The 27,924-nt window shown below is 39.2% G+C and overlaps 1 protein-coding gene across 1 annotated transcript in view; it reads left to right on the forward strand.

The window, feature by feature from the left end:
- Positions 1-27,924, forward strand: part of LOC124551430 (arginase, hepatic) — a 69,605-nt gene that overhangs the window by 24,502 nt on the left and 17,179 nt on the right. Inside the window, exons 4-6 of the mRNA XM_047126440.1 lie at positions 9,181-9,455; positions 14,007-14,063; positions 16,077-16,258. Coding sequence (XP_046982396.1) covers positions 9,181-9,455; positions 14,007-14,063; positions 16,077-16,258 — 514 coding nt within the window. The remainder of the gene's footprint in view (positions 1-9,180; positions 9,456-14,006; positions 14,064-16,076; positions 16,259-27,924) is intronic.

Raw genomic sequence — 27,924 nt, forward strand, 5'->3', positions numbered from 1 at the left:
GTACGTCAAGTTTTGAGAAAATATTTGCACATGCAAAAGTTTTGTGCCGAAATGGTGCCGAAAAACCTCACAACTGAGTGGAAGGACATCTGACAAAATATGTGCATTGATCTTCCTGAGAGGATTGCTAATGACCACAAATGGTTCAGTTGATGAATCCTAGATTTTTGACTATGAGTGTGGACAATGTGGCAAAGTGAGGAGTGGCACACTGAGACATCTCCTCGACCAAAAAAAGCCTGAATGAGCAAATGACACATCAGTACAGTGCTGATTTATTTTTTTGACAACAGAGGTATTGTGCACAAGGAAATTGTTTCTCAGGGACGAACTATCACCCAAATGTTTTACGAAGATGTCCTTGAAATGCTCAGGAAAAGAGTGAATTGAGTGAGACTGGATATTGCAGACAAGTGGACACTCCACAATGATAACACCCATGTCACAAGGTCATTTACATCATGGGATTTCTTATCTAGAAAGGCATTTCTACTATTTCACTACCACTTCATTGACCTGATCTGAGTACTTGTGGCTTTTTTCTTTTCCCAAAACTGAAAAATTTCTTAAAAGAACACCATTTGGGGCTCTGGAGAACATTCAAGAGAGCGTGACTGACATGTTAAAGGCCCTACCAGTTTAGGCCTTTCAGCGTTGCTACAAAGACTGGCAATAACAACTCCGTCAATATATAGCTGCCAAAGAGAACTACTTTGAAGGAGACAAATTCCATTTTTATTTATTTTTTTTATCTTTGGTACATAAATTAGGCTCATACTTTTCTCACACACATTCTATTTTTTAACTTATTGTGAACATATTACTTCTCCTGTAATTAAATTTTTTTATTAATAACAGTAGAAAGGCCATAAATTGTACAATACTTATGTAATTACAAGTAAATAGTGGCCAAACCACATCAGAAGTCGTGCATTTACTATCAGTATTAGAGTAGTACATTGGAATTTGATATTGCCCTTACAAAGTCATAGCTAGCAACATTGAGAAGAGACTGTCAGTAATAACATAGCAAATGTGGATGCTGGTCTGGAAGCCCTCCCCTGGAAAATTTTAAAAATTGGAAGCATGGTTTAGGTATTCAAATTCTGTATTCCAGACACTTTCCGAAAATAAATAAAGAAGATTTTTCCAGGAGTGAAAGCAATTTTAAATGAAAAAATCAAGTTGAGTGGGAAAGGCTAAAAATTAGTTTAGTAAACATCAACAATGCTTCAGAAACGTTGTCTGTAATTTTAAAATGCTGCAAAATCAATATACACTACTGAAGGAACAGAAAAACTCTAATTTTTGCATTTTTGACAAAACAAATAAAAGAATCCTTAGGAGTTCACACAATATACTCAATGTTTTTGAATTCTGAAATGACAAAACTACCAAACACAGATAATGTCACAAAATTCCCAAAAATTTTCATCAGTTTTTAATAATTTACTCTTGGCACAATTTGCAAAATGTTAAAGGAGACGGCCATTACTATAAAAATGTGCATCATCGTGGTATGCGATATTAAGTATGGGTAAATAGATGAACTGTGCACCTTGTTTCATAACCTGGTTAAAAAACTGCAAAAGCTTACAGATGAATGCAATGAAATTGTTACCTCACTCAGTTAAAATCAGTTTTATTCCTAGGAGGATTGCCCATAAAGTAATGCACCACATTTTTTTTCTTTGTTGAGCATAATGAGAATTACACACACAAAAGAATGGCATTTAATCTACACACCTTAATTTTCCTTGTAATCTCCAACCCCTTCTATGGCCTTCCTCCAGCATGAAACAAGGGTGTATGCAGGGCTGGTGCAAGCCTAAGTGCCGCCCCGTGCGAGCTGCTAAATTGTGCCCCCCCCCATTTTTTTACCAAACATTTGTGAAATTTTGTTTAAACAAATCTGTAGGAAATGTCAGCAATCAATCGCAATTTTTGTTTTTCCTTTTCAGATCTACCTAGGCTTTCACCACTGAGTGGCCAGTCTCAAAGCTTTTAATACTTGCTTACATCTAAACCATCATGTAGACAGTTACGTTCAGCATGACGGTATAGATGTAAACATAACTCAAAGCATTGAGAATAGCCACACTGTCCCAAAATCTATGTAGATCTGGAAAATAAAAACAAAAATTGTGATTGATTGGTGACATTCTCTACAGATTTGTACAAAACAGTTGCTGGGAACCAGCTCAAAAATGGAGTCAAACCTAGCTAGTCAAATCTAGCTAATTTTAATAAGCCTTGTGCATTTACAAAAATGTTCAAATGTGTGTGAAATCTTATGGGACTTAACTGCTAAGGTCATCAGTCCCTAAGCTTACACACTACTTAACCTAAATTATCCTACGGACAAACACGCACACCCATGCCCGAGGGAGGACTCGAACCTCTGACGGGATCAGCTGCACAGTCCATGACTGCAGCACCTTAGGCCGCTCGGCTAATCCCGCGCGGCGTGATCTTACAGTTAACATAAACAAACATTTTTCTATGGTTGTGAACAGATAATGTATTCAACGGAAAGCAAAATATGTTTACAATTTAACAATAATTTGGATTGAATAATAATATTTTCAATAATTTTTTAATGTTGAACAAAATAAGAAACAACACAGTAAATAACCAAGACACTGAACATAATATAAAAATTTAAAAAATACTAGACAAATCAAACCTTCCTGGCTTTTGCTTGTGCAAACTCTTTCACATGATCTGTGTAATTTAAGTCCTCTGCAAGTTCATGCTCATTCGATATTGTTGCAAGATCATTCAAATGAGTTTGGCTCATCGTTGATCAAAGGTGTGTCTTTATCAATTTCAGCTTTGAGAAACCCCCTCTCCACTCACAACTGTCACTGGGAGTGTTAGGAGAATTCTCAGAGCAATGTTAACATTAGGGCAAAAATTATGTCTTCCTATAAACTTCAGAATCTCTTTTGGATCTATTCCAGGTTTCAACAATGTTGAAAGCACTTTTTGTTCTTCCTCAACTCCAGTGCAAAATCGCTGCAAGGTTTCTACACTTTGTGTCCAGGCTGTCAGGAGGTGCATTCCTTAGCTCGCCGATGTCGTAGAGAAAATCAAAATAATCACAATGAGATTTCAGATGATTGAAGCTGTCACCCAAAGATGTGGTTACTATATCTAAAAGATAATAGTAGAATTCAATCTTGTAACATTTCGTTGGGTCATCTATTGTCTCATCCCTTCCTTCATAGGTAAAGTGTATTGGCTTCTTACTTCTTCGCCGGGAAATGCTTATCCGTGGTAACGTCAGATCTTCTAGCTCTAATTCTGTAGCCAATTCTTTGGAATCCATCAAGAAAGACATAAACTTTTCTTCTGTTCTGCAGGTCTCAAAATATGCTTTCGTTTTTTCAAGCACTTCCATGGCCTCAGAAACATTTATGTCACTGGTCTGGAGGGTCTTACTGACTACACTGATGTGAAGCAGAACGTCATACCAGATTACTAGAGAAGTGAGAAAGGTGTAATTTTTTATTTGATTCGCAAGTGACGTTGTTTCGTGAGCGGTCATGCCATCAAATTCTTCTGATATCTGAACCAGTGCATCATAAACGTCTCCAGTTTGAAACCTCAGGGGAGTAAGTGCATCGGTGCGACTTTCCCACCTAGTATTGCTCAATGGCTTCAGCGACAGGTTAGGCAGATACTTCTTCGAGACATCCCAACGTCGAATGGAGGATGAGAAGAAGTCATACAAGCTCTTCACTGTCGAAAACATGGAAACAGCATATTTAGAAGACATAGCGGCATTGTTCACAAAAAGATTCGGTGAGTGACTGCTACATGGTACATAAAATGCTCTCTTGTTCATATCTGAAATTCTTTTCTGGAGACTAGACTTCTTTCCTTTCATGTTTGCTCTATTGTCGTATCCTTGCCCTCTTATATTACACAATAGGATTTTTTTATCTTCCAAGAACTTGAGTACGACCTGCATCAAAGTGGAGCTTGAAGAATCGCACTGGAAGAAATCCCAGGAAATACTCCCGAATTCGGACATCGTATACCTCGTCGAGTCTTGTCTCCTGGATGAAATGTACCGCATCTGTCATCTGCTCAACTTTTGAAATATCTGGTGTGCAGTCCATAATTATACTGTAATACTTTGCAGATTTAATCATTTATAGAATGTTGTCGGTTATAGATGATCCAATAACATGAATTATTTCATTCTGTGTTTCTTTTCCAAGATAATGATGACCCTTGTTCTCATCTTGCTATGTTCTGTGCAGGTGCTCCATCATCACAGTGTCGAAATTTCTTAATAATTCGAGTTTCAAGAAGTTTCCGTTGTCAGGCTGAAAGAGTGTACCTGTACTTCCTCTCAAAGGCAGACATTGCCGACCCAGGAAATGAATTATTGCCATTAATCGCTCAAGAACATTTTTCCCATGTTCGCTTTCAGCATTCAGAAGCCTTTGATGATGGGTGTCGACAGTTTGTGACTTTTTCGGTCCCTCAGAAAACGTGATCCACTCTTTATTTGAATTTTAATGATCGGTAGACTTCTCGTGACTTTCGAGATACGAAGCAACCTGCCGCCAGTCCCTTATACTGTTCTTTACAATTTTTACTGTAGATGACAAAAAAAGTTTGCAACAAAAACAGAACACAGTATCCTTGCTCTTTGAGTACACCAACCAATGTCGATCTGCTTCTTGTAAATTCTTCAAAGAATAGCTGTAGTGCACAGGGCTGAAACGCCGGTTGTTCACATTTTTAGGACATTCTTCAGCTTCCTTAATGCACTCGGGAGGACCTCGCATGACAAAAGTCGTTTGAATGCAGTCACTAATAATTTCCGGCCATCTTCCGGGATCTGAGTCAATTGTGTCATCCAGTTTAGGCTTGCCTTCAATCCCTTCTCTGGTGATGAGCACCTTGGCTGATGTTCCTCCAGTATTTTCTGAATCAGGTCGCCTAATTTCAGTTCTGCCTGATGTTTCAATCTCGGAGCTTTCCTCACAAAGCAGGTCTTGAGTCCAGGCGGGGTCTGTTGAATATGTTGTGGATGGCCCACCATCAGCATTGCTACTGTATGCAATTGTTGCAGTACTGTGTTCGTCAACTTTCTGGTCATGTCCTGAAGATAAAGATGTAGCTGCAGTAGCTCCACTAGTTTCTGTACTTTCAGGATCTATTTTTCCACCCTCGCCGCTGCTAGATCGTTCTCTCTTTGGCTTCTTATCATTGTCTTCCTTCAGTGCCCGTCTTTTCCTATATTCACTGCCAGACAGTCTTTTTCTACCGTCGGACATGTTTCGATCCAGTCTGTAAAGAACGATTACGTGGAACTAACTGTTGATGTCAGTGTACTAACTTTATTTGCAACACACTTCGCAGACAATTTCCTGATATTCCACTGCACATAAACGAAAATTATATTAGTTTAGGATATACTGTTCAGGAGATGAAGTCATAAGAACTGAGCCATGTGAAATTGAATTTCAGGCCAAATTTCACTACAGACACTCGTGAAACGGTTGAAGAGTGGGGCGGAAGACTATGGAGAGAGGAAGAGTAAGGAGATGCAGTAACATAGTAATGCAATAAATACACACCCAGGCATCGACGGGTACTAATGCTAGTCGAAATAGATTAACTCACAGCACTGCGGTTGTTCATTTCAAAGAACTGACACTCGTCATCTGTCGTAATTTCCATGTGTCACTTCTTTCGTGTCTGATTATGGTATAAGGGGTAACAAATTAGTCTTCGCTGTATCACTTCACTTTTCTTCATTTTATTTTCATTCTTGCTATTGGGACGACATGTGCTTATTTGCCGACTTGCCAATTTTTGAAGTAACAGATCATAAGAAAAATAAATTTTCCTATTCTGCAGTCTTGAAATAGAAAAATTCTAACTTGTGAGTAATGTGCAATCGCAACACTAATTGTACATTATATGAAAAGCACTTACCTATTACATCCCAAGTTGCAGGAAATTTGAACCCAGCAATTCTTCTGTTCGTACGAAACGCAATGAAAGTGCTTCTGACCAATCTTGACCCCCTCGACAACTACTGAAACGAATTCTGTAGTTTTCGTTGTAGAGAATGCAACAATAACAATTGCTTGGAAAGGTGAAGTGGTGACGTGGCCGTGCCAGGAACTAGGTCACATGATGAGGTACAGCGAGGCTACAGTTAAACTAGTGCCCAAGAAGAAGAAGAACAAGAAGAAGCAAGAAGCTCACAATAAGTATGTGACCGATGATATGGATAAATGTATTATCAGGCAGCAATTTCTATGGCATTACGAACAATAGAAAGAAATACGAACTTTGCAAAAACTTCACAACTTTTGTCTAACAGAAATGAGATTCAAAGCTAGCAAGGAAACCCTTAGAAGCAATGTTCTGTGTATGGATTTTCGTTTGATAAGGTGTCAGACTTGACGTTTTGTTTTGTGGTCCAGCTGTTGTGGCCAAGGGGGGGGGGGCAAATTTGCCTTGCCTTGGAAAGTGCCACCCCGTGCGGCCACACTTTTCACACGTGCCTTGTGCCGGCCCTGGATGTATGCCCTGTTGGTACCAATCCTTGTCCTGGTGGCGGAGCCAGTGCTTCACTGTGTGAATCACCTCCTCATCGTCCTCAAAATGTCTTCCAACTTCCGAGTCATAATGCATCTGTCCTCGTGAATGACAACATCAGCTCTCTGCAACATGTCAGATGTGACAGCTGTGGATGGTCTCCCCGACCACTGTAAATCGTATAGCTCTACCAAACCGCTTTCTGATGACCTCACCCCCCCGTGCCCAACGACTAACAGTACTTCTGTCGACAGCAGGTCTTCCATAGACTTTACACAAGCGATTTTTGAATATTCCCCACAATTTATTTCTCTGCAGTGGAAATTCAATGATGGCACATTGCTTGTAACATGCATCACCTACAGATGCCAATTTGAAACTGTCCCGTAGCTACGCCATCTGTCAAAAGTAACAGAAACTTGGTGTGCTCGCTCAGGAGACTTCAGATAATACATACAAAACATTTTGCACTCATAGCATTGTTTTCAGCTGAGAAAAAGAAATATGTAGTGCATTACTTTCTGGGCAACCCTCGTACTATTTGAGCTTACTCTCTTGGAACAAAAAATTTTCATTGGCACTCAAAATAACTTACTTTAATATGCCATGTTGATGAAATCATTCATAGACAGATTTTCTACCTACTTAGAAAGGAAATCATTGCAATCTATAAAACATTTTACTACCATATGATTAGTGAAATATAAACAGTACCTTTACCAGTTTTATGAAACACCAAATTGAAAAAGGTGTATTTTTTAATTTTTAGTAACTTTCCATAATTCCATACTTAAGATGATAAATCCATAACAATTATGGACAACCCATAATAGTTGACAGCCATGCACAGTGAAGAAAAAAAAAGGTAAAAAAGGTACAAAACATGTCACTTTTGACAGATATTAGCATAAAGATTTTAAAAAATTCTTCTTATTTGTAAACATTTAAATTTTGATTTTAATCAACCCTTTTCTGAGAGATACTGAAACCGTTTCTGAAGAAGAGAAATTTGTTAACATCGAGTATAGGTTTAAGTGTCAGGAAGTCTTTTCCAAAAGTATTTGTTTGGAGTGTAGCCATGTATGGAAGTGAAACATGGACAATAAATAGTTTAGACAAGAAGAGAATAGAAGCTTTCAAAATGTGGTGCTACAGAAGAATGTTGAAGATTAGATGGGTAGATCAAGTAACTAATGAATAGTATTGGGGAGAAGAGGAATTTGTGGCGCAACTTGACTAGAAGAAGGGATCAGTTGGTTGGACATGTTCTGAGGCATCAAGGGATAACCAATTTAGTATTGGAGGGAAGTGTGGAGGGTAAAAGTCATAGAGGAAGACCAAGGGATGAATACACTAAGCAGATTCAGAAGGATGTAGATTGCAGTAGTTTCTCAGAGATGAAGAAGCTTGCTCAGGATAGGGTAGCATGGAGAGCTGCATCAAACCAGTCTCTGGACTGAAGACCATAACAACAACTTCTTTTCTTTTTAGATCCATAATATTATTTTTGAGATACATGTTGTTACGTTTTAAATGAAGTTGAGCAATTGAAACTCCAGGTAGGAATACCAACGATGTGTAAAGAAGGCACGTCAAGTTGCAGATAGGCACAATTAAGACACTTATGGAGACACTTACACAAAGCTTTCGGCCATAGCTTTCATCAGCAAAAGAATAACATGCACCATTCATACACAGAAGCAAGCACATCTCATGCATACATGACCGCCAACTCTGGCAGCTCAGTGCAGAATGCAGCTATCACATGGGATGGAAGCAGCAGTCTGAAGACCTGTCAAAAGTTAGACAGATAGTAGTGTTGTGGTTGATAATGAGGAACAAATATTTCACTGACACTTTACCATTGATACAAAAATCCTTGTTCTGATCTACATTTTTCAAAAAGACCAGGAGTGCTGCTTCTTTGGAAATTCCCCTTTTCTCATCTTAGAGTTTTGCTTCAGCTTTACTTATATATACCATTAACCAGCAAATAATGCCCACCCTTTTTCTTGCAGTTAACAGTATACTTTCTGGAAAATACTTCCAGTTTTCTGAAACCCATGTTCAAAATTGCATCACAATCTGTAGCGATGTCTCTAATACGTAACCGGTTGCATACATACTAGTTTTGAAGGTTTGTATTGTTAGCAGCTACAAAGAACATCAGGTAATTGCTTTAAAACATTTGTAAAATTAATTTCAAACTGTCAAGTCCTGGGAAGAAGAATCCATGTAGTGGAAAGAGTTATGGTAACCACTTCTGTATAATTGAGGCATGAGGCATTGAGTAATCATTGGGTACATAAAATAGGATTGAAAATGGTGCTGAGCTTTGGACAGGGCTAATTGATACAAAACCTTCATACATACATCACCTACTTTTCCTGGCTGACTACATTGCCCCACTTCTGTATTCCCTCCCCCACTCCCCACTATCCCATAGTGTAAGAATTGTAAGAAAATGAAGTTAATTTTTCTTACTATTTCACAAATTTTTGTCTCGAAAGATGTGTTGTATCCATAGTAAATCTGTACTGAATTTTCTACTATACATGGTCACAGACAGACGGTCTCATGTTTCTACAAGTACTGTTTTGACAACAGGTATCAAACCATGTGCGGGAAATTGTCTCGAGCGGTCATATGTGCCTCACAATTGGTGGGGACCATTCAATTACAGCTGGCTCCATCACTGGCAGTGTTAATGGACTGGGAGATAAGCTACCAATTATACTATGGATTGATGCCCATGCAGACATTAACACAATGTCCACTAGCCCATCAGGAAATGCACATGGCATGCCTGTTGCTCTTTTACTCAAAGAGATTGCCGAGACATGGCTTCCAGACTTGCCTGCAATGGAGTGGTTGGTGCCCAAGTACGTATTTATAATTTTTAATGTGCATAAGTTTTAAGATTTTTGTGAGAAATGATTTGAACTTCTGCCTGTCTCTCACAAGTGAGCAAGGAAACTTTGTAGGTATATTATTTTGAAGGAAATATGCATTTGCAGTTCACAAAATAAAGTAAATAATTTGTAGATGTACTCAAAAAAATTATAATTCCAGCAAATAGTTTTATTACATTTAACTGTTACTATAAGTTCCCAATACTTCCACCTCCTTAAGCATTAATGAATGTTCGACTTTCCTTGTTTAAATTAAAGGAAAGGTAAACTGTTTTCTGTGCAGGCATAATACATTTTGTGAATTGTGTTTTATTTATCTCATGACATACATTTGCAATCCATTTGGTTTGCGTACAGGAGCCATGTCAAAAATTTACAGAACAGTTACAATGATTTTTCCATTAATAAATAATAGCACTATAACAAATAATAACACTATATTTCTTGGAACGTGTAGCACATTGTATCCAGCTCAAATTTCCAGTTTGTCCCGCATGATTCACCCACTGAGTAATAACACTTCAATGCCAGTACGTCATATAGCTTTCTTTTAAGTGAACCCAAATTCATCTGCTTCAACTTGTTCCCTCGGCATACAATCTGAGGCGGTGGGTTGGGAGCATAAAATTTTCGTTTCTAGTATCATGTGAATGGACAAAATGGTTTCCCTCAAATAATTCATGTCTGGTGTACAAAAATACAGGGTTATTACAAATGATTGAAGCGATTTCACAGCTCTACAATAACTTTATTATTTGAGATATTTTCACAATGCTTTGCACACACATACAAAAACTCAAAAAGTTTTTTTAGGCATTCACAAATGTTTGATATGTGCCCCTTTAGTGATTTGGCAGATATCAAGCCGATAATCAAGTTCCTCCCACACCCGGCGCAGCATGTCCCCATCAGTGAGTTCGAAAGCATCATTGATGCAAGCTCGCAGTTCTGGCACGTTTCTTGGTAGAGGAGGTTTAAACACTGAATCTTTCACATAACCCCACAGAAAGAAATCGCATGGGGTTAAGTCGGGAGAGCGTGGAGGCCATGACATGAATTGCTGATCATGATCTCCACCACGACCGATCCATCGGTTTTCCAATCTCCTGTTTAAGAAATGCCGAACATCATGATGGAAGTGCGGTGGAGCACCATCCTGTTGAAAGATGAAGTCGGCGCTGTCGGTCTCCAGTTGTGGCATGAGCCAATTTTCCAGCATGTCCAGATACACGTCCTGTAACATTTTTTTTGCAGAAGAAAAAGGGGCCGTAAACTTTAAACCGTGAGATTGCACAAAACACGTTAACTTTTGGTGAATTGCGAATTTGCTGCACGAATGCGTGAGGATTCTCTACTGCCCAGATTCGCACATTGTGTCTGTTCAATTCACCATTAAGAAAAAATGTTGCTTCATCACTGAAAACAAGTTTCGCACTGAACGCATCCTCTTCCATGAGCTGTAGCAACCGCGCCGAAAATTCAAAGCGTTTGACTTTGTCATCGGGTGTCAGGGCTTGTAGCAATTGTAAACGGTAAGGCTTCTGCTTTAGCCTTTTCCGTAAGATTTTCCAAACCGTCGGCTGTGGTTCGTTTAGCTCCCTGCTTGCTTTATTTGTCGACTTCCGCGGGCTACGCGTGAAACTTGCCCGCATGAGTTCAACCGTTTCTTCGCTCACTGCAGGCCGACCCGTTGATTTCCCCTTACAGAGGCATCCAGAAGCTTTAAACTGGGCATACCATCGCCGAATGGTGTTAGCAGTTGGTGGATCTTTGTTGAACTTCGTCCTGAAGTGTCGTTGCATTGTTATGACTGACTGATGTGAGTGCATTTCAAGCATGACATACGCTTTCTCGGCTCCTGTCGCCATTTTGTCTCACTGCGCTCTCGAGCGCTCTGGCGGCAGAAACCTGAAGTGCGGCTTCAGCCGAACAAAACTTTATGAGTTTTTCTACGTATCTGTAGTGTGTCGTGACCATATGTCAATGAATGGAGCTACAGTGAATTTATGAAATCGCTTCAATCATTTGTAATAGCCCTGTATAATAATCACATGTATATGTAAGGATGGCAGAGTTAATATTTTAAGTTTTCTAAATAATAATCGACATGGTTCTTTGTGATTTGCAGTGCGCATACTTTTAAATGATGTTTTTTTAGTATCCGCACTATGTTTGTCGAGTTACCACAAACAACAATACCATGCCTAATAATGAGTTTGAAGTAGCTTGTATATGCTACTTTTCGTGTGTCCATGTCAGTTACAGTTGATAATATTTCCATTGCAAATGCAAAGCTGCTCAGTTTGTTTGCCAGGTATTTGATGTGTGCCTGCTAGCGTAAATTTTTAACTACATTTAAACCTAAGAATTTGACTGAGTCAACTTCTATACCTTTGTTGTTGTGTACAATCTTAATCTGCTCACATTTTGACTGTTTGGTTTTGAACTGCATCACATGAGTCTTAGATATATTTAGATTCAACCCATTTAGCTGTAACCAAGTTTCTAAGGTACTGAGAGTACTGATCACAGATTTGGGAATTTTTTTTTTTTTTAATCCTGATCTTTAACTAAGACAGAAGTATGATCTGCGAACAGAACTGATGGGGAGCTGATATTTAATAGTAAGTCATTAACATAAAAGAGAAATAGGACTGGGCCTAATATGGAGCCTTGTGGAACACCTTGAGATTTTTTTTTTTTTTTTCCAGTCAGAAAAATAATATGCACCATTTGAAGAAATTCTAACTCTTTGCTTTCTGTTGGGTTAGTAGGATTTAAGCCATTGTAGGGCACTGCCGCTAATGCCATACTTTTCAAGTTTGTAAACAAGCAATGCATGATTTACAGAATCAAACGCCTTTGTGAGGGCGCAGAAAATTCCTGCCACCTTATTTCTCTTGTCTAATGATGTACTTATTTTCTCAATGAAACTGTTTACTACATCTATGGTGTTTCTCCCCTGATGAAAACCAAATTGATTGTTTAGAATAACAGAATATTTTGCAATGAAGTTTTGGGTTTGTGCAACAGCAAGTTTTTTAAATATTTTAGATAGGACTGGGAGAATCGAGATAGGACGATTATCTCCCATGATCTCTCTTGATCCTTTCTTGAAGAGTGGTTTGACTTCAGCATATTTCAGTACCTCTGGGAATGGCCCTCTTCAAAACATTGATTTATTATTTGAGATAGTGGGTTTGCAATTCTGTTGTGTACCACCTTAATAACTTTGGTAGGTATTCTATCCAAACCTGCACATTTTTTGTTTCTTAATGTTAGAATAGCATTTTCTAGATCCTCCACAGAAACTTTTAAGAATTTTGTTAAGTTTTCAGAGTTTTCACCTAGGCCAAAGGGATTTACTTTGTTGTAATAATATGTTACATCTACAGCAGACTTTGCTACATTTATAAAGAATGCATTAAAGTACTCTGGTATTTGAGTTGGATTTACAATAGTATTTCCTTCAATGTCAATTTTTGAAATTTCTTGGTTACAAGCTTTAACACCTAACTCAGATTTAATGACTGACCACACAGCTTTCGTCTTATTTTTATTATTTAAAATTAGCCTGTTATTTGACAGTTGTTTTGCTGCCCTGACAACTCTTTTAAATATGGTTTTATACAGTCTAACATATTTAATGAAATCAGTATCTTTATTAGATTTTAGTTCTCTGTGAAGTTTCATTATTAATCTTTGCCTAGTGACGATAGTTGATATTAATCTACATTTCTTTTTCGTTGTAATGTTCTCATTGTAATAATTTTCTTTACATGTATTGTGGCAGAAATGAAACTTGTTTATTTACAGACAATAGCCAGCATCCAGTCGTTGAACTCTTATTCATTAAATTTACTTTAGAGGTCAATACAAAAACTCCCATTACTGTTTTATTTTCTGTTTGCTTCCTGTCACAGGTCATCAATATTTGACAAAGGACATTTATCATCTGGACTGTTTGTTATTAAATGTATTTATTCATGGCAGTCACAGTTTTGGCCTATTAGATTGTTATCAAGTGATAACCACTAGGAATTGAATTGTTCTTTTTGAGAGGATACTGTCTTTGTGTCAACCATGTCTATACGTTGTATTACTATACACATGGACTTTGTAAACTTGCTTGACTTGAGGATAACGTATGTGTATATATTATTAGAGAATTTATGTAAAAACAAAGATGATGTGACTTACCAAACGAAAGCACTGGCAGGTCGATAGACACACAAACAAACACAAACATGCATATGAAGAGGCAAAGGCAATTGTGGTCACATGATACTTCATAGAAAAGCTAAGAAATAAGTATATGGTTCAGAATAACATGCCCACTTATCAAATGCATAACTATGGTTTACTATTTTTAGCCTTTAGTACTGTTCTTTTAAAAAAAAAGTTTTCCTTACTGCTTAGTAATGAAGGCCTTAGAGTATAAATAAATATCTGACTTTCTTTGAAATATTTCTTGTGTACAGGAATCAATAACAGTTTAAATCCTTTTGCTTTTCTTTATAGGCTCTCTGTGAAAGACATTGGCTACATTGGTCTACGTGATGTTGACTCAGGCGAAAGGTATGTACATTACATGCAAATGATTCAACATCATGTGGCAATTTTGAAGGAAAAATGAGAATAGATTAAGAAAACTTTTCTTGACAGTAGTATATTATGAAACCTTCATGTACATTTTTTGATTGGACCTAATTTTTTTACTATTGAATGAAAGAGCAGAAGTGGTCCACAAAAAATACATTCTGTATATCTGTTAATTATTTACTCGCTACTTTTTAGTCTTTGAAGAAGTCTGTGATCTAACTAAATTACAGAAATTATGGTGAGGAAAGTCCTAACAGAAAGTAAATAACTTTGGAGAAATGGAGCAACTCACCAGATACTAGAAGCATTAAGTTGTCGGCAGGTGCACATAAAAATTGTGGCAGCTGAATACACAGTGACTGAAGTTCGGCCGGTAGACAGGGCTGAGGGGTTGTGCTGGGTGGCATAGGTAGCAGGAATAAGAGGTGGGAGGGAGGATTGGGGAGGGGTGGCTGATGGCCCAGAGGGAGGCAGCAGATGTGCAGGATAGGCATGCAGTATGCAACACACACAAGCACCTGAGCTAATAAGTTTGTGTGGCATGTGATGATGATGATGATGATGATGATGATGATGATGATGATGATGATGACGTGGTGGAGAGGATTTGGAGGGTGTGTAAGACAGAGGAAGGGGAGACTCTAGGGTAGAAGGTGTGGGTGCATTGGGTTAGTGGAGACTGAGGCCAGGAGGATTATGAGAGGGAAGGATGAGCTCCAAGGAAAAGTCCCGATGCTGGGGGGAGGGTTCAGGTGGCCTGGTTTCAACTGGAGGCTCTGTATCGTATTCTGTTGTGAGCATCTTCCTTCATCTGTTTGTATTTTCATCCATTTCTAACGTTGTCCGTCATTCCAATTCCCTTCTTACCTCTCTGTCTCACTCCTCCCACTTTTACCGCTATAATTATTTGTTGCAGACAATTCCTACACTGTAGAGGTCCCAGTCAAGACTTGTTTTCTTTCTCTGATTGCATCCAGTAATATTCTCTGTTCTCCTATTTTCTTCATTATTTCTTTGTTTTTAAGTCTGTCAGTCCACTTCACTTTTAAGCATTATTCTCCATAGCCACATTTCAAAACTTTCTAACTATCATTCTTCTTAACCATCCCTGATTCGTCACTTTATAACACAACACTTAGCAAATCTTTTTGTCAGCTCCATTGAAATTCTTTTGGCCATTGGTAACTGCTTCACTCTTTCTAATGCTCTTTTTCCCGCCTCCGTCGAGTAGACCGTTCGCCGGGTGCAAGTCTTTCGATTTGTCACTTCGGCTACTTGTACGCTGATGGGGATGAAATGATGATGATTGGGACAACACAACACCCAGTCCCTGCGCCGTGAAAATCTCCGACCCAGCTAGGAATCGAACCCGGGCCCTTAGGATTGACATTCTGTCGCGCTGCCACTCAGCTACCAGGGGCAGACATTTATAAATAATAATGTATAGAATAGTAATAAATAAATGCAATAGGAGTAAGAGAATAATAATAAAAGAAGTCTGCCATAAGCAACAGCTATTATAACTATTGTGATGGAGGGATGTCCACTATAGCATTTGAGCATTTGTTCTCTCAGAGGCAGACAGTATTATGCAAGAGAGAAAAAAATGAGGATTTTTTTTAAGCACAAAAATCATTGATATGTGGAGTATTGTTATGATCATGATTTTCTTAAATAATGACTGCAGGAAAATCATTAGAAATGACACAAACAGAGGGAAAAGCACTGTCACTTAGCCAAATATCAGGGAGAGGGTAATTAAACAATAAACCTGAAGAATAGTCTAATACAGGAGTGGCACATTAAAATTTCATTGTAAATAAAAAGAGATAATATATGGCATTTTGTAAAGGCAAATTGTTACTTCTTTCACTGCCTTGAGAGCAATAGCGCCAGTGTTCATATGTGGTATTAAGTTTTAGACAGAATAAATACCTTATGCATGGAGAGATCAGTAATTACATTAATCAGCTGATTATTTTCTTGTAGGAAATTCCTGTCTGATTGTGGTATATTAGCATATAGCACAGAGGAAGTAGAACGTTATGGTGTTTCAGATATAGTACAGGCTGTACTTGCAAAACTTGACCCAAGTGGGTCTCGTCCAATTCATATGAGTTTTGATATTGACAGCCTAGATGTGAATGAAGCGCCAGCTACTGGAACCCCTGGTAAGTTGTCTCCAGTTACTACTTGTTAAATGTGCACACATTAGTAAAAGTTAATTCTTGTGTCTTATAAACTAGTTATAGTTATATCATACATTTGTTTGCAATGGAGTCTTTAATTTTAATAATATTATTTCATTGTTTTCCTGAAAAGAAATGCACTCAAACAGCCATTGTATCAATTGATCTTGCCCCATCACTTAACACATTGACTGCCACGTGAGTTAAATATAACTCACAGGAAGTGTTCCCTTCGGGCCACGTGAAGTAAATACAACTTCTCCGTGGTACAGTTGTAACTCACAGGAGCGTGCTGTGACTCGGTGTTATAGTAGGTTATGGCCCCAGTAACAAATCATGTTCGTGGCCTACGGTTTTCAAGAACTCGACAGTAGTTATTGACATTTGAATTCATGAGTTATATATAACTTACATTGCTCAGTCGTATTGGACTTCTCCTCTTTTTATTATTTATTTATTTATTATTTAGTTTGACATATTACTTACACAGTCGATTGCAAATCACATACAGTTTTATTTACATTCGTCAACTCTAATTGCAACAACAATAAAACTGAAAAATTTGGGTCATTCCACTTTGTTTCTCTAACACCTGTATGCATTGTGCTTTATGAAAAAACACTCTATGCAAATATATGAGTCACAATTCTTACATTTCCATGCAGTTTGTTTGCATTTCTTGACAGCTTGCTCTCGTCCAAATTCATTCTTCATTTTTTTGTAGCACACTGTACACCTACGTCTGGCTGCACAATCTGCAGGTAACGTGGTGGCTTTGGTGAGAGATGTCTCAGGCTCATCGGCATCTCCTGTATGGAGCAGTCTCAAAGTCACTTCCTCTTTGAATTCTGTGGTTGAGATCTTCTTTTTGTTGATGTATTGGTAAATCACATGAGCATTTACCAGTGCTGACCCTGTCAACAATTCAATTGCAAACTTCCTGTACCATTTCACACACCACCTTAGACAATGCAAGTACGACTTCATTTGGCCAGAAAGATCTATAAAAGACTTTGATTGATTATAGTCAATTATCATTGCTGGTTTTTTCTTTGTGCCCTTCCTGGTTTGAACTTCTGCTTCTTCTTCACCACGAACAGTACTCAGCATCAGAACATTCCTCTTATCTTTCCATTTCAGTACTACTACACCTGTGGTACTTTGCTTTGTGTTCCCCCTTCTTCAGTTTTGCCTGTACAACATCATGAGGATTCAGTTTTCTGTTTGATCTTAGAGTACCAACTAAATGTGTTGATTGTTCAAGAAGCTGGTGTGCTAGATGAACATTTGTGTAAAAATTGTCTGTATGTAAGATTCTGCCCTCATTTAGTAATCCACTCATAAGGCTCATAACAACAGAAGTGGCAAGAGGAACACCAGGATTCACATTCTTCCCACAGTAAACTATCACATTCAAGGTGTAGCCACCCTTCAGACAAAGTTTGAACAATTTAATTCCGAATTTATGGAGCTTATTCTTTATATACTGAATGAAACTTAGTCTTCCGCGAAATGGCACAAGTGTTTTGTCAATGCAAACTTCTTTCTCTGGCACAACTGCACTTTGAAATCTCTGCAGTAATTTTTCTATAAGAGGTTGAATTTTGAATAAGCGGTTTCTCAGTGGGCACTAGTTATCGGAAAAATGCCACATACATAAAAGCAGTTCAAAATGATTGCGTGACATTGTTGTGATAAACCATATTTCTTGACCAATAATTTGGAATCCTCAGTTTTACATTTAGTGACATCCATAAGAAAAATCCTAAAAATTGTTCAATTTCAGTTTTTCTGACATCAATCCACTTTTTCAGTCATAGATTAACAGTTACTGAATGACTTTCTAAGACTTGTTTTGCGTACAAATATGTTTGTTGAGTTACATATTCTAAAATTTCATCAGTTACAAAATATTTGAATAAATCGTGTAGTGTCTTGCCTTTGAGAGTTAGTGCAACAGAAGCATTTATACCAGAACAGGAATGAATAAATGTAAGCTTTTCATATTTTTACCCGTAAATGGCCCCAGACATTCTCATTAGAATTTGTTCTAAGTGTGCCATCTTCATCTTCAGAACTTTCTGATATTGCATTTACTTCAATTGAACTTGAATCAACTGCAGTAGTTATGGTGCTAACATGGTTAGAGGTGCTTTGTTGCCTGGTTTTTACAGCTGTGAAGTCTGGTTCTTTGACTTAATGTGGACATAAAACTCTTCTTCCTACATTCACTGATGTGATTCCATCATCAGAACTTCCGGTTTCACATCCGGTCTCCTCTGATAAAAACTCGTCTGAACTATCACTAAATAAAGACACAGAATCTTCATCACTTATGCCCATAACTTCATCTAAAAGCCTCTTAAATACTGGGGCCGCCATTTCAAATGGATTACCAAATTCGTGTTTAACACATTGACTGCCACGGTATAGTTGGGTTACTGACTCCTTGGGGCCATTTACTTTTTTTCAATATCCTGCTTTAGTTTGCTCCAAGTAAACTTGTTAAGTGCAAATAAAGTGAACATATTGCATTTTAGTACCTTTTTTAAATTTTTTTGTGTGAGTTACATATGATTCACATGGCCCAGAGTATAGGTACCAGGTGTGTCATTTGCTATATCGCTAATAATTTTAGGTTTGTACTCCTGTCAGTTTTTCATTACACAGCATTTTTGGGAGTGAATACTTTCTGGGTGAGTCCTCTTTTGGTTTCCAGCAGAGTGCTGAATTTGAAATCTCCTTCATTCCTTCCCATGAATATTACTTGCACAGTGACATTAAATTCAGTTGAATATTTTCACAAGATAATTTTTCATTTATACTAATGCATAATGCTTCTTTATTGTAGTTTTTGCAACAAGCATTCTTTTCTATAGAATCTCAGAGTGTGGAATGACTGTTAATGAATTTTAGACAACATTATTATAGTCTCACCTGCAAATGGTGTTGTGCTGATACCACTGATAACACTCTTAAGGCGTTTCAATGTATTTTTCCTGAATGTGATTCAGTCATTGCAAGCGACAAGAGGCTGTATGTGTGATGACACTGCAATATACTTAGCTGTGATAAGTGAAAGAGATCATCGCAGATGACATTAAGCATCTTTGCAGCTGTCTGCATAGTGACTGTTGTTATTTACAGTGGTTGTTTATCCTCTTTTTCTTTGTTTATCCTGTGCTTGCATAGTACAGTTAAATATTGAATACTGAACAATGTTTATTGTGAATGTGAGCATAAGATGAGTTCCCATAGTGTTGACTCCAAAAAAAGAAAGAGGCGAAGGATAATGGTAAAATGTAGAGTCACCTAAAGAATGGATATGTTGATGCAAGCACTAGAAATGGGAATTGGAACAGAAGAAGGCTTACTGCTCAACCGTATATCACCATCCACGACTTTTAATTCACTGCAAAAGATACGTCAGACGAAAATACCCAAGAAAGATGTATGTCGGTGCGACACGGAAGTGTTGATGCAACCTTAGCTTTGGTCTAAGTGAACAGTTGAGGGAGAAGTGATCTTGCCAGCACCCACGCCAGTGATTGTTCTGGAGCTATGCACCCAGTTTGCCCAGCAACTCATTCTCAGAGCATTCAGCATAACACTCCTGGCAGCAAGGAAACCAGCAGGTGTTTTTGCACAAAGGCCTTGCAAGCACAAGCCATGTGTGGCACAGAGATTGCACCATGCACCTCCTCCGGTTTCGCCATATTCAGGGCCATACAGAGTAATTGCATGTGAGAGGCAAACTTTCAAAATTGAAAGAGACGGTAAACGGGAGACTGTCAGTCGAGCAACTCAAGCCTGCATAAATTGATGAGCATACATCCCCTTTGCATACCACAACATCACATTCCTATGAGTAGGCGGGGCTCTTGGCACCAGTAGACGACACTGAAATGTGTACCTTGGACCAGAAACAGTCTTCACCTGTACCAGCTGTTTTCTTATGTAAACATACTCTGCAAGCCACTATGAATTGCCAGGCAGAGCATAATTACCATTGTACCAAATGTTATGGTTTCTTTCCGTGTTGCTATTGTTGTGGTCTTCAGCTCAGAGACTGATTTGATGCAGCTCTCCATGCTACTCTAACCTGCGCAAGCTTCTTCACCTCCAAGTAACTACTGCAGCCTACATCCTTCTGAATCTGCTTAGTGTGTTCATCTGTTGGTCTCCCTCTACTATTCTTACCTTCCACGCTGCCCTCCAATACTAAATTGGTGATCGCTTGATGCCTCAGAAACATGTCCTACCAACTGACCCCTTCTTCTAGGCAAGCTGTGCCATAAATTCCTTTTCTCCCCAATTCTGTTCAGTACCTCCTCGTTAGTTACGTGATCTACCCATCTAATCTTCAGCCTTTTAGCCTTTTTCTGTACCACTACACTTCGAAAGCTTCTATTCTCTTCTTGTCTAAACTATTTATTGTCCATGTTTTACTTCCATACATGGCTACACTCCATACAAATACTTTCAGAAAAGACTTCCTGACACTTAAATCTATACTTAATGTTAACAATGTCAAAGGAAGAAAGTTGCTACTCACCATATAGCGGAGATGCTGAGTCGCTATAGGCACAATAAAAAGATTCACACAATTAAAGCTTTCAGCCATTAAGGCCTTTGTCAGCAGTAGACACACACACACACACACACACACACACACACACACACACACACACTTGCACACACATCTGCAGTCTCAGAGAGCTGAGACCACACTGCGAACAGCAGCACCAATGCATGATCGGAGTGGCGACTGGGTGGGGGTAAGGAGTAGGCTGGGGTGGGGAGGGGGAGGGATAGTGTGGTGGGAGTGGCAGACAGGCAAGTGTTGCAGTTTAGATGGGTGGCAGGAGAGAAGGTGCGGAGGGGGGAGGGGTAAGTAGTGGAAAGGAGAGAAATAAAAGAAATTAAAAGACTGGGTGGGGCCGTTAGTCACTGTCCTCACCCATCCAGCCCCCTCCCTGTTCCCATTCCAGCACTACACAGCCGTCATTTTAATGCCGCACCATCTTTTTAATTTATTTTATTTCTCTCCTTTCCACTACTTACCCCCTCCCCCCTCCACGCCTTCTCTCCTGCCCTCCATCTAAACTGCTACACTTGACTGCCCGCCACTCCCACCAAACTATCCCTCCCCCTCCCCGCCCCAGCCTCCTCCTTACCTCACCCAGTCGCCACTCCCATCGTGCACTGGTGCTGCTGTTCACAGTGTGGTCTCAGCTCTCTGAGACTGCAGACGTGTGTGTGTATATATATATATTGAGAATCCAGGATGGAATGTAACAATATCAGAGAAGGAAAGTTGCTACTCACCATATAGCGGAGATACTGAGTCACGATAGGCACAATAAAAAGATTTGCACAATTAAAGCTTTCGGCCATTAAGGCCTTTGTCAGCAGTATATATATATATATATATATATATATATATATATATATATATATATATATATATATATATATATATATATATATATGGGGGGGGGGGGGGGGTGTACTACTGACAAAGGCCTTAATGGCCGAAAGCTTTAATTGTGCAAATCTTTTTATTGTGCCTATCGTGACTCAGTATCTCCGCTATATGGTGAGTAGCAACTTTCCTTCTCTGATATTGTTACATTCCATCCTGGATTCTCAATGTTAACAAGTTTCTCTTCTTCAGAAACGTTTTCCTTGCCATTGCCAGTCTACATTTTATATCCCCTCTACTTCAACCATCATCAGTTATTTTGCTTCCCAAACAGCAAAACTCATTTACTACTTTGACTACATCCCATTATCCTTGTTTTTCTTTTGTTGATGTTCATCTTATATCCTCCTTTCACCGAGCGAGGTGGTGCAGTGGTTAGCACACTGAACTCGCATTCGGGAGGACGATGGTTCAATCCCGTCTCCGGCCATCCTGATTTAGGTTTTCCGTGATTTCCCTAAATCGTTTCAGGCAAATGCCGGGATGGATCCTTTGAAAGGGCACGGCCGATTTCCTTCCCAATCCTTCCCTAACCCGAGCTTGCGCTCCGTCTCTAATGACCTCGTTGTCGATGGGACGTTTAACACTAACCACCACCACCTCCTCCTTTCAAGACACTGTCCATTCCGTTCAACTGCTCTTCCAGATGCTTTGCTGTCTCTGCCAGAATTACAATGTCATTGGCAGACTTCAAAGTTTTTATTTCTTCTCCATGGATTTTAATTCCTACTCCAATTTTTTCTTTCATTTCCTTTACTGCTTGCTCAGTATACAGATTGAATAACATCGGGGATAGGCTACAACCCTGTCTCAGTCCCTTCCCAACCACTACTTCCCTTTCATGCCCCTTGACTCTTATAACTGCCATCTGGTTTCTGTACAAATTGTGAATAGCCTTTTGCTCCCTGTATTTTACCACTCCCATCTTCAGAATTTGAAAGAGAGTATTCCACTCAACATTGTCAAAAGCTTTCTCTAAGTCTACAAATGCTAGAAACGTAGGTTTGCCTTTCATTAATCTATCTTCTAAGATAATTCGTAGGGTGAGTATTGCCTCACGTGTTCCATCATTTCTACGGAATCCAAACTGATCTTCCCCAAGGTTGGCTTCTACCAGTTTTTCCATTCGTCTGTAAAGAATTCGTGTTAGTATTTTACAGCCGTGACTTACTAAACTGGTAGTTTGGTAATTTCACACCTGTCAACACCTGCTTTCTTTGGGATTGGAATTATTATATTCTTCTTGGAGTCCGAGGGTAGTTTGCCTGTCTCACACCTCTTGCTCACCGATGGTAGAGTTTTGTCAGGGCTGACTCTCCCAAGGTTATCAGTAATTCTAATGGAATGTTGTCTGCTCCTGCTGGCCGGGGTGACTGAGCGGTTCTAGGCGCTACAGTCTGGAACTGCGTGACCGCTATGGTCACAGGTTCGAATCCTGCCTCGGGCATGGATGTGTGTGATGTCCTTAGTTTAGTTAGGTTTAAGTGGTTCTAAGTTCTAGGGGACTGATGACCTCAGAAGTTAAGTCCCATAGTGCTCAGAGCCTTTTGAACCCTTTTTTGTCTACTCCCATGGCCTTGTTTAGACTTAGGTCTTTCAGTGCTCTGTCAAATTCTTCACGCAGTATCATATCTCTCATTTCATCTTCATCTACGTCCCCTTCCATTTCCATAATATTGCTCTGAAGTACATCGCTCTTGTATAGACCCTTTATATACTCCTTCCACCTTTCTGCTTTCCCTTCTTTGCTTGGAACTGGATTTTCCTCTGAGCTCTTGATATTCATACAAGTGGTTCTCTTTCATCCAAAGGTCTCTTTAATTTTCCTGTAGGCAGTATCTATCTTACCCCTAGTGATATATGCCTCTACACCCTTACATTTGTCCTCTAGCCATCCCTGCTTTAGCCATTTTGCACTTACTATCGATCTCATTTTTGGGACGTTTGTATTCCTTTTTGCCTGCTTCATTTACTGCATTTTTATATTTTCTCCTCTCGTCAATTAAATTCAGTATCTCTTCTGTTACCCATAACGTTTGCAAATTTAGTGTGGAAAAAATGGTTCCCTAAATGCCATTGAGCTTGAGTTTAGTCTTGCCTTTGCCATGACAGTGGAAACAATGCTTAGGAGGCTGTCATACGTTCTTAGGTTCCTCACTTGATACTAGTTTTTGAAACTTTGTAAGTAGCCTTTCATAGTGGAATCTATCACTTGACATCTACCAGTTCACACTTTTCAGCATTTTTGTCACACATTCCTTTGGGTCAGACTAAGTTTGACCATTCATGCTGCTTGTATTTGCATATGTTCATTAGTCTGTGTTAGTCCTGTTTGGTGAAAGTCTGACACACAAGTAGCGTTACTCTAGCACCTATTGTGCTGTTATTGCTGTTTCTATAGAAGTTTCTTTACAGTGATTGTGTATCATTGAAGGTACCCCACATCATGACTTGTTCTACTAGATACATATTGATCCAGTGTTTGGTCAACTAGTCTTTTAAACATGATCTAAAGTTCATATACGTATTGATCGTCTCATGGTGTTCTACAAAGAGGTCAGGTCTATTTGTTGTGATTAGGCAATATTATGAAAAGAATGGATTACTACTCACCATACAGTAGAGATGCTGAATTGCACATGGGCATGACAAAAAACTGTCAAACAAGTAAGCTTTCAGCAAAAAAGGCCTTCTTTGGAATCAGACAAAACACACATACACACGACCACAGTCTCTGGCTGCAGAGGCCAGCCTTGGCAGCCAGTGACTTTGGTTGTGTGTGTGTGTGTGTGTGTGTGTGTGTGTGTGTGTGTGTGTGCGCGCGCGCGCAGATGTGCGTACAGTCTATCCTTTTCATAATAGTGTCATTATTCCATCCTGTATTTTCTGTTGTTCGTTGTGATTAGGCCTAATATACGTCCATCATGAGTGGGCTGCTGAACTATTTGTTCTAACTGGTTTTCAGATACAGCGTGTAGTATTTTTTGCAGAATTTCTTGCCATGTCTCCCTCTTAAAAGACAGTAGTTATCCCAGTTGGTTGTTGAATGATGACAGCATGATTGGGGAACATCAGTATTAGTTAACTGAAGTTTTCTGTAAAGTTTTCAGTATCATCTTTTGGATGAGAGTAACAGTTGATAGAAGGCCCAGTTGTATGTTTATGTTCACCCTTGAAACTAACTCTTTCCCATACAATTTTGCATGTAGTTCTAGTTTGTATCTTGACTGATTTGAGTTTCTTACAAGCAACTTGAGCACCATAAAGTCAGCAGACATGAAGTTTTATTTTATTTATTTATAGCCCCCCACCCCTCCCAAAAGCTGGCCAGGGTGGCCGAGCGGTTCTAGGCGCTACAGTCTGGAACCGCGCGACCACTACGGTCGCAGGTTCGAATCCTGTCTCGGGCCTGGATGTGTGTGATGTCCTTAGGTTCATTAGGTTTAAGTAGTTCTAAGTTCTAGGGGACTGATGACCACAGCAGTTAAGTCCCATAGTGCTCAGAGCCATTTTGAACCCTCCCAAAAAATAAAAAAAAATTAAATTGCAGCCAGGATGAAGAAAATGATGTACTTATAATAGAGAACTGTTTGCGCCACATGAGAACATGAGGTATTCCCTGCCCTCCTCCCCCTTTCCGTCCCACCCCCTCCTCCAGATCAAAACTCCACCAGTAACAACCTATACAGATCACAAGCCAATCATGCCAGCCTTTCAAGATGTCAGTGATAAGTGTTCCCCTCAACAGTTCTAGCACATTGAATTTGTTGGTCAATTTACCATGGACTTGCATCTTATTAAAGCCACACAAAACAAAGTCACTGGCTACTTTTCTCCATTTGCAATATGGTAAATGTTTTGAACTGCACACAATCTCACTACGGCCCAAGCAACAGATTAACTGCAACTTTTCCTGTGTGGTCATTCCATGGGACTGAGGCTGAAGCAGGTCAAGGTACAAGATGCAAATTCTGAAATATGACGTGATGTCTCACAGCGGAGGCCGTGGCCCTACATTTCATCATACTTTCACAAAGTGGAATTTGACAGTGTCCGCAACCTGTCACGTTCAGAGCCAAGTGCCACAACTAGATTATTAACCAATTGTTTTGTGTGGCTGTTAATAAAAAAGGCCATTCAGGTATTAACTCGTGTGTCTTCGATACCATTGATGCATGGTGAGATGCCACATACATGCAGATGTTGGACATTTCTCCATGTCTCCAGTGAGGTTTGATCACATACAAATCAACCTCATTGCCACCCTGCCCCCTTCAGTAGGTTACAAGCATCTATTCATGGCAGTTGACAGATGCACAAGATGCAGACACTTTAACAGTTGCAGACATATCCTCCAGAACAGTTACAAAATTGTTTGCCATAAATTGGTTAATGTACTTTGACTGTCCCCTCCACATCACAACAGAACAGGGCTGGAAACTTGAGTCCAATTTTTTTCAACAAACTATCTAAACCGTGTGGTTTCCAATGCCATCACACTACAAATTATCATCCTGCCAGCAATGGAATGGTTTAAAGATAGCATAGAATTTCAAAGACCACTCTCATGTGTCATCAAGAGAAGTATAGAGGAGCACTTCCTCTGGTCATTTTGGACTATGGTTGGCTTATAAATCTCATATCAGTGCATTGTCAGTTCAAGTGGTATATGGGGAGCCATTGAGGATTCCAGCAGACTAGTTGACACCTTTACCACTGTCAGACCAGGTGAAACTACCAGTGTTGGTATAGCAATTTTGGGTACAAATCACCAAGCTCCAACAGCCACCTACTTAGCACCAAGGTTAACATCCAATTTTTGTACACAAAACATTGGCAGACTGCTCCCATGTCTTCCTCCACACTGACTTAGTTTGTGCCCCTCATCATCCCCTATACATTCGACCATTCTAAACGTTGCAACGTGGAGACCAAACTGTAGACATTTTGCAAAATGCTAAATGCAGCAAAGTATCTATCAAGAGACTTACACTAGTGTGGATTGTAACTGCAGGCTCAATGTCCAGCCACCAACTACTGGCCACACTTTCAACTACACCTACGACTGCTCCAGTGCCACAACCAACCAACCACCCACACTATAGTCAGACAGAGGGAGCTGGGGAAGGTGCAGGGGGGAGGGGGGGGGCAATGCTGTATGGGAACAAACATCAGCCAGTTAAATTTAATATACGTCTTGTGAAAGAGTCTATTGTTCACTGACTAATTTATTGTTCACCTCGTTGTATGTTCCTTTTTTCCTTAATAAATTAATTGTCAGTATATGTGAAATTAGCATAATTTGTTGTCAAAATGTCTTAGATTATGGCTTCCAACATTGCATTCACTGGCAGCTCTATTTTTTTGCAAAAATTGTATTCCTTTATTTAAATGATGAAACTTCTCCAAAACAACCTTTTATCATAGCATAATAATAGACAAACTTTGATGTTGACATGTACTAACAGTTATGTTCGGAGGAGAATGACCTGGCAGTTATTTGGGATGCCCATCCTTGTGGCCTATGCATCGTAGATGTGAAAGGTTGACTAGACTTAACTTTTCAAACTAGAAAGGATAGACTGCTACTCACTACTTACAGGAGGCATTGAGCCACAGGCAAACACAATGAAAAAGAATGCTAGAAATATTTCAGCTTTCAGTCAAAGTCCTCCTTTAGAAGTAGAAAACTCACCCACATTTACACAAAAACAATGTGTGCACACATGTGGCCTCTGTCTCCATTCACTAAGGCCTGACTGGCCTTGGTACCTGGGGACAGTGGCCTTGTGTGTGAGAGCTGTTCTTGTATGAATGTGTGTGAGTTTTCTACTACTAAAGGAGGACTTTATTCAAAAGCTGAAATATTTTTAGTATTTTTTTTAAATTGTACCTGTAAATGACTCAATGCTTATTTCATTTGATGAGTAGCAATCTGTCCTTTTCATATTGTTCTTATTGCATCCTGGTCTTTCAGTCATTTAACTTTCTAAATCGTTTGGTTCAGTATTTTAATCCAAGGATTCAGTGGTTTTATGCCTGGCCATTGACTATTTGGCTTATTACCCATAAAATCTGTGTAGGAATTATACTGATCCAATGTCCCTCAGTGTTCACTTCTGAATGAATTTGTAAGGAACATATTTCCAGGCACACCATACCT

The sequence above is a fragment of the Schistocerca americana genome, chromosome 1, assembly GCF_021461395.2.
Source record: "Schistocerca americana isolate TAMUIC-IGC-003095 chromosome 1, iqSchAmer2.1, whole genome shotgun sequence".
Lineage (NCBI taxonomy): Eukaryota > Metazoa > Arthropoda > Insecta > Orthoptera > Acrididae > Schistocerca > Schistocerca americana.